The sequence below is a fragment of the Amia ocellicauda genome, chromosome 1 (genome assembly GCF_036373705.1).
Source record: "Amia ocellicauda isolate fAmiCal2 chromosome 1, fAmiCal2.hap1, whole genome shotgun sequence".
Taxonomy (NCBI): domain Eukaryota; kingdom Metazoa; phylum Chordata; class Actinopteri; order Amiiformes; family Amiidae; genus Amia; species Amia ocellicauda.
In genome coordinates this window covers 53,689,048-53,696,422 of record NC_089850.1, presented here as the reverse complement: position 1 = coordinate 53,696,422, position 7,375 = coordinate 53,689,048, and the positions used below count along the sequence as shown (strand labels likewise).

The window sequence follows — 7,375 nt, the reverse complement described above, 5'->3', positions numbered from 1 at the left end:
CTTAACAGATGAAAAGAGGTTTGTTTTGCATTATTTATGTTGCTCAGAAGTGGGTATTTTGTTTTGGCACCTTGGCTTGCACATGTACACAATCCCGTCCATTAACCACACAGGTAGGCAGAGTTTCGGAGCAGGGAGGTGTTGGTGTTTTACTTAGCCAGCGCTGATAGAGGAACAAGGTGATTTTCCATTTAATGCTATTAATGCATCCATCTACTGGGAATGTAGGTGTCAGACAGATAATAGGAGGAATTTTTAACAGGAAGCTGGTGACATGTGAAAGCTATAGGTAAAAAGCTGCATGTGTCAGAAGGAGAAGCAGAGGAAGGAGTGAATGATTCATGGCATTTGAAAGAATGACAGACAGCTGTGGTATGTACCTGGTGCTGTGTAGGTGGTTGGGCCTCCTCTGTCTATGAGCATGGCACTGTGCGAACCAGTGATAACTCAGCAATTAAACCAATATATCATCGTGGGACATCTTATATGCTGGCAAATTGAAAACCTTGGCCTCCCTTCCATGTCCACCATGAACATAAATGGTCCACTCCTTCATGTCCAATGCTGCTCTTTCCACTTTAATTCCATGACTACAAATAAAGATTCAACCTGACTCATGCTGGGGTATGTGGCGAGCCCCAACCTTTCAAACACCTACAGTAAAGTGTGGGGGAGTGAAGTGAAGTCACGGTGAAGCAAATGTGTAACCCAGTTAATTCCAAGAAGTGCAGAAATTGTAAGGAAACCTCAAAGGCCTCTGAAATTACTTGATACATTTGTAAATGTGCTTTATTCATATGAAGTGACTAGTTATTTAAAACATTCTCAGAATATTTACTTTCAAGCAGACAAGGACAAAAGTTCATCGTTCTTACCGTTTTTAACTACTGCAGTCCTGAGCTTTGCAATATGGAATGTGTACTACGCAACATGACTGCTTAATGAACTAAACTTGATCTCATAAAAAAAAAGCCATGCTTCTCCATTATGTGACCTGCTACTTGACCACTGTTGTTTTAACACTCAGACACTGCATGTGTTTTTTTAATGACTTTAATTATTCCCATATAAAGTATCAAAGAACCTTGTCAAACCACCAAATCATTGCATGCAATACAATTTTACAATACAATAAACATGGTAAAGGAAGTCTTGTCACCTACACTGACTATGGATACATAAACCACATTGCACCCTGCTTGGGATTACAGAGGTGTATACACAAGCGGTTGCATCTTTATAGTTTCAAGACAAATGTATACAGTGTATTTTTCCCGCCCTATAAAAAGTCCTCTTCTATACAAAAACCTCAAACATTATAGTCACATTCACCATTTTAAGAATATTTGTTAACATTAAAAGAACCAGCTATTTCACAGCTTTTACAAAACTCATCCTAGTCAATGGGAAATTATTCTCTTTTTGCATACTAAATCTGCCTGAATCATGTATTGGAAATACGATTTTAAATGGTTTTCTCAAAACAGCAGATCATATTTCTCCAGCTTGTGATGCCACTACAGAGGGATAGAGGGAAGTATTGACTCAAGTGAACACTTGTGTACTAAAAAATATCTGAAACCTCCCTCTGCTTTATAAAGTGTTTTAAAAGCAAGATTGGCTTATTAAGTCTTCACTATAACCTTGTCACCTTGGGTGAGGTGAAAGTACATAATACCGTTTGGGATTATCACTCATATTAAAGTACATTTACTTCTATGATTTCCGGTTGAAACAGCATTGTGGAAGACAGGCCAATCATTTCAAAAGTTGAAAACATTTCATAAACATTTCATAAACACCTCCTATATCTTAAAGATTTTTTGGCTTACAAGAGGTCTTTCTTTTCACTGGTGATATTTTCCTGAAAGTCTGCTCTGTATGGTAGTATTAGTCGCAGTGTTTTTTCAGAGTGGTCTAACTGAAGTTGAAAGATGGAACCCTGGAGGTGGGGGTCAATTTAACACGTAGCTCATGGTTTGTGGTTGGAAGCGCAGTTTTGCTCTCCCCCCGAAGGCCTTTCACAAGCGAGTCTGCCTTGGTGTAAACACTATTTTTAAGAATATATTGTCCCTACACTGGGATATTAGCTACTCCACAGAACATAAATGTTCACCTACAAATATATTCCTGCTTCTGTGGTCAGAGTTTTGAATAAATAACCGTTTTAAACAAAGCTCAGTTTTGCCTATTACAATGTAAAATTAGTTTTTATACTTTTCATGCATTTTTATTATTTTAAGCACCTAGCACAGTCCTACATACCAGAGATGCAATCTGTTTAGTAGATGGACCACAAATTGACAAAGTAAGGAAAAAAAGGATTTGTCAAGGCACACAAGGTGGTTACTATATTGTATATGCATTATAAATGAAGATATTACATTTTATATGTATATATATTTGCACGTATATAGACAATTTTAATATATTTCATACTTGTTTTAGTGCTGTATAAATAGTGTTGTTATCTGACATTTGAGAACGCATTTACAGAAAATGTGAAGCAGGTGTTGAGGAAGAATTAAAAAAGTCACTACTTTTTACACAGACAGCTTGAGTCATCACCATTGCTTATAGCAATTATGATCCTAAAATATCAAGACGGTCTAAAAAAAAAAAAAAATCTATATATTCTACTTAAATGAATGATCAATACACGTATCAGCTCTCAGAGCTTGACGCTCCGTCATTAGACAGGAAAGAGAGGAGCACTAAAACTGGATCAGGTTTAATTTGAATTACATTTGAATTGTGTTAAATTTCTCTATAAGACAAGTATTTACAGACTGCTACCTTGATGTAGCAAACATTGGAAGTTTCATAGAAACCAGCTTATTTGCAACCATTGGCTTATAACAATTCAGCATACGTTGGAGGCTATTCAAACTCTCCTACTTTTTAGCCCTTTATAAAACTCTGGTTGCATTACAGGAAGCCTGAACCATTCTGGGAACACACAAGAACTGAAATATTAATTTCAGCTGCATGCATTTTTTTTTGTCAAGTATCAGATTATAGCAATTAAACCCAAATAGGAATCCAGAGAAAATACAGTTTTATACTAACAATGCATACCATGCATTTTCTTTACTTTTGAACTGATAAATTGCTATAACTTTGTAACATGGAAACAAAGTAAATAATTATATGTAAAGTCTTGTAGCACTTCTACATTACTACTATTATTTAAAATAGACGTAGATAGATATATCAATCTATATTAACAAAACTTTATTCCCAGGATTAGTTCAGGCTTTTACAATTCAAAGACATTTACTGTCAGTTCACAAGACTGCCACTTCGGCAGGCTTACAGGTTTTAACCACAAAACAGCCACTAGAAAGAGAAAACTGAGATGATGGTTTTCCCTGAAAGAGAAAGATAAAAACATACTTTTTAGTTCCAGTTTCTCACAAGTCTGTGACACGTATGTTGTGCTTGTGCATGTCCCAGCCAAACAGCTTTGAAATAAGTAATTTTTCTGAAAAATAGAAGACAATTGAGACTGCAGTAATGTGTAGATCAAATTTTGATAGCCCCTGTATGATGCAAGTGCCAAGACATTTTTGATTAAATGAGAAAGGTCATTGAGTCGGTTTAAATTTTGTAATGAATACAAAAGCCATAGCTTTAGCACAAAATAAGTAGTGCCTACACAAATGCAAGAAACAGAAATTGGCAACTTTACCATTCCTGTATCATTGATTGCGATAAATGATTTTCAACTTAAATAATAAAAAATAAAAAAAACGTATCTTTCAATAATTTCATCATAAGTTACCAACTTTGTTTTAAAGCATTAAATGGTTTTAGTGATAACATAAATGAGCCCTGTGAGTCATGTTATTTTCCCTCTTCCTCATTAGTAGAAAGAAGCGTTAGTGCAATAGTAACTGTTTTATAAATATGATCCTAAAATCAATGCATTACTGATTAGGCAGAAATAAATGAGCTGAGCTCACCTCTCTGTGCCAATCAGGTCCGGTTGAGCAGTGTACAGTGAAGCAGGTCTGACACCTCGCGGTTTTCGTACAGACTGCCCATATTACACATGACATCCAGCATTGTTTGAGAGGCATAATCCTGCAATGTAAACCACAATGGACACTGAGCAACGCGTTCAGTAGACAGTCTGCATGAGTTTTTTTTTTAACAGCTAGCAAAACTATTCTCACAGAAGGGCAAAGTTAACAGCCAGTGAATTTTGTATCTGAAATATGCAAGATAATAAGAATAAAATGAATAGTATTATCTTTACCCATGTTTACGCACATTCAACATGTAAAAAGATTACCTCATCGTCAATGTTCCCAAGTTTACAGTTGTGTCTCTGGAGAAGGTGGACAAGCTCCGGATTGTTCTCCATATCGGCAATATGTACAGCTGAATGGCCAGAGAGCTGCTCCTGAGAAAGTAAAACACAAACTTTGAAATTTGTTCTATTATTGATCTAATAACAAACTGTTATTTGGACCGCCAACACTGGTTGGAAAAAAATAATGGATATGAATATTAATAAATATTTCAATAGCCTTACACCCCCTCCCCCTCCAGTGGGTCAAGTAATACCCCACTTTTCTCTGAGACTTAATTGGTTTTAGAATGTTTAGACAACATATACATATAATATTTTATAAAATAAAATATTATATCACACACACGCACACCACTTCAAAACAGGGTTCTTGGTGATAACATATTGTAATTATTACAAATGAGGCTTAATATTTACAATATTTAATCCATAGTAGCATCACCATGCCCCTACCCGGTCTTCCTACCAGAATCCTCCACCACCCCATGAAATAATAAATTAAAGACATGTAGTAAGAAAACAATGTAAGGACAGATTTTAATGTTTATTTTTTTAAATAAGGCTATGCATAAAGTAGAATAAATTAATCAAATATACATAAAAATCTGTAAAATGCACAAGCAGACATGAAAACAGAAGCAAAAGAACAATATACAAATGTACTATATGAAGAGGCATGGAGATGCGTAGATTTATGCCTATGTAACACCTATATTTATTTTTTGTTTACTGAACGTACATTGTCTACATTTTGGCATAACCATGAGATAACCATTTAGACAACTTTGAAGTTGCATTGTACTTACAGTTGTGTACAGATTCCCTCCGATTTGCAGCAGATATTCCAGCGTTTCAAAGAGCTGTTCCTTTCGCAGACTTTGAAACTTCATCTCACTGTGGGTCTTGCTGTTCTGTAATTCTTTCACTGCCATGTTCGCTGCAATCACTGCACACTGAAACGGAGTCAGCCCTGACCAAGAGAAGAGAGGGGTGGGTCATTGAAGGCATACATTTTCACTAGATTTACCAATTAATCTGAAGGAAGTAAATTTAATTTCCAGAGTGATTAAACATAATAAAAATAAAAACCTTTCCCGAGAGCTCAACATTGTGAACAAAATATGGCGTACCATTGTTGTCTGTAGCTTCAACTTCCAAACTCATTCCATCACTTATAGATGTTTTCAGCATCTGAAAAGAAACAATTATATGGACTAAACAAACACCTTGTTCCAACATTGCTTCAATTAATCACCCCCAGCGTTTATTACAAATAACTGCAAGAAGCCCTGGCGTCAATTGGAGACCAGCGTTTGTATTAAACATTTATAAATGAAAAGACATCGTGGACTTATGCAGGGTATGAAGGGCCTGGAAACATTGTAGAAGTACTAATAGGCTAGGCTTTTTTATTTATTTATTATTTGCTTTCCAAAAATTAAAACAAATCACATTCAATGTATAGTGAACTATAGGTGAACTATGGTGAGCTGCTATTTGAGACGCATCAAGTATTGTAAGTTTTATGGTATTTGGTTCACTCACTTTGTCTAAGGTGGTAGTCAGTCAGTCATGACCATGGCATTTAAAGATTACAAAATTCTATTTTGATTAAATTGTCTTTCAACAACTTGTAGCAGTTAAATGTTTACTTGGTGCTCATGGTCAATAATTTGAAAAAACAACTACAGTGTCTAAAACTAAACTTCTTTTCACATGATATCTCGTGTTTTCTTAAGCAGATGTCTGTGTTTACCTCCAGTACTCTGATGTATCCATTTTCTGCGCAAAGATGCAGCGAGGTCTTTCCAAACTTGTCTCTTGAGTTCACATTGGCCCCGAGGGAGATTAGATCAGCCACCATTAGATGCTGGTTCTTCTCTGCAGCCAGATGCAGGGCCGTCTGCCCATTAAACAAACAGTGAGCAATTACAATGACACCTGAACTATGTAAACAATTATCTGCTCAAAATGCAGCAGCAATGTTCCGAATGTCTTGCATTTTGCAATATGTCTGTGAGATTTTTTGTAAGTGACACCCAAACAAATTACCTTTCCCTCTGTATCTTTGGCATTGATTCTGTTCAAAGCAGCCATCCTCTTAGCAATTGCATAGACCGGGGCTCTTTTCCCCTGACACACCACATTATGAAGCATTCTAGGGAAGAAACACAGAACAAATTCTAAAAACTTTAGGAGAAATAGCACACTATTTAAAACTTGACAATTGACATCCATTGACTTGTTTCCATGCACAATGGCAAATAAGAATAATGAGTTTCTGATTTCTCATTCTGTACTTCAGGACACTTGTATCATGTGACATTTTATTATTGTTATAAACCTTTTGGGGTCATTTGTTTTAGCATATATGCGTTGTACTAACATTCTGCCAAGATGTTTGCATTAGTCATGGCAATCACCCAGGTGGAGTTCTAAGGAAGAGTAACACTGTAACCATCTGCAGTTTCATCTTTCGCAATTGTGTGTGTAAAAACACACCCAGAACAAGTTACTTGGTGATAAGCCTGTAAAAGGGAATTCACTGGAAGATTCATGCAGGATGTGGGCAAGGCTCAGACCTCACCTCACCTCTAGCTTTAATACAATGTCAACATTTATTTTTCAAGCACAGACACTGCAGATAGCACTGTTATTGCAATCAGAGTAGTACCTCTAACAAGAACATAATCACTTATTGTTTTATGGTTCTTATTGATATTATGTTATTGTTGGTATTGATATTATTTCAATGGAGGTAGTAGTAGAATAATAGCTTAAATGCTGATGTTTCCATCCTAAGACAACATATTAAAAAAGACCAACTCACGTTCTCCCCTTTTTGTCCACTGCCAGCAGCTCTTGATCTGAGATGCCCCTTATGAGGTTCTCTTCCCTCTGTAGCTGGAAGTGGAAGAAGGTGAGCCCATTCCAGTCCTGCTTCTGCCTGTAGGAATAGTGGTTGCTGAGGTTGGCCGGAGGATCAGCGAGGCTGTCTGCGTATCCTTCGTAGAAGTGAGGCTTAGGGCTGTGGTAGATGGAGTCTGGTGGTGACGG

General features: G+C 36.5%; 1 protein-coding gene across 3 annotated transcripts in view; it reads right to left on the bottom strand.

The window, feature by feature from the left end:
- Positions 1-1,037: 1,037 nt before the first annotated feature.
- Positions 1,038-7,375, bottom strand: part of LOC136752959 (NF-kappa-B inhibitor zeta) — a 10,130-nt gene continuing 3,792 nt past the window's right edge. For 2 of the 3 annotated variants that reach the window (XM_066708707.1, XM_066708720.1), the window contains exons 5-12: positions 7,149-7,375; positions 6,371-6,476; positions 6,075-6,221; positions 5,449-5,509; positions 5,125-5,288; positions 4,298-4,408; positions 3,966-4,086; positions 1,038-3,371 (exon numbers count right to left, since the gene is read on the bottom strand). The exon at positions 7,149-7,375 is cut by the window's right edge and continues 429 nt beyond it. In XM_066708707.1, coding sequence (XP_066564804.1) covers positions 3,979-4,086; positions 4,298-4,408; positions 5,125-5,288; positions 5,449-5,509; positions 6,075-6,221; positions 6,371-6,476; positions 7,149-7,375 — 924 coding nt within the window. In that variant the 3' untranslated portion in view covers positions 1,038-3,371; positions 3,966-3,978. Of the gene's footprint in view, positions 3,485-3,965; positions 4,087-4,297; positions 4,409-5,124; positions 5,289-5,448; positions 5,510-6,074; positions 6,222-6,370; positions 6,477-7,148 lie in introns of all 3 variants that reach the window. The other variant, XM_066708714.1, reaches the window with a different exon arrangement.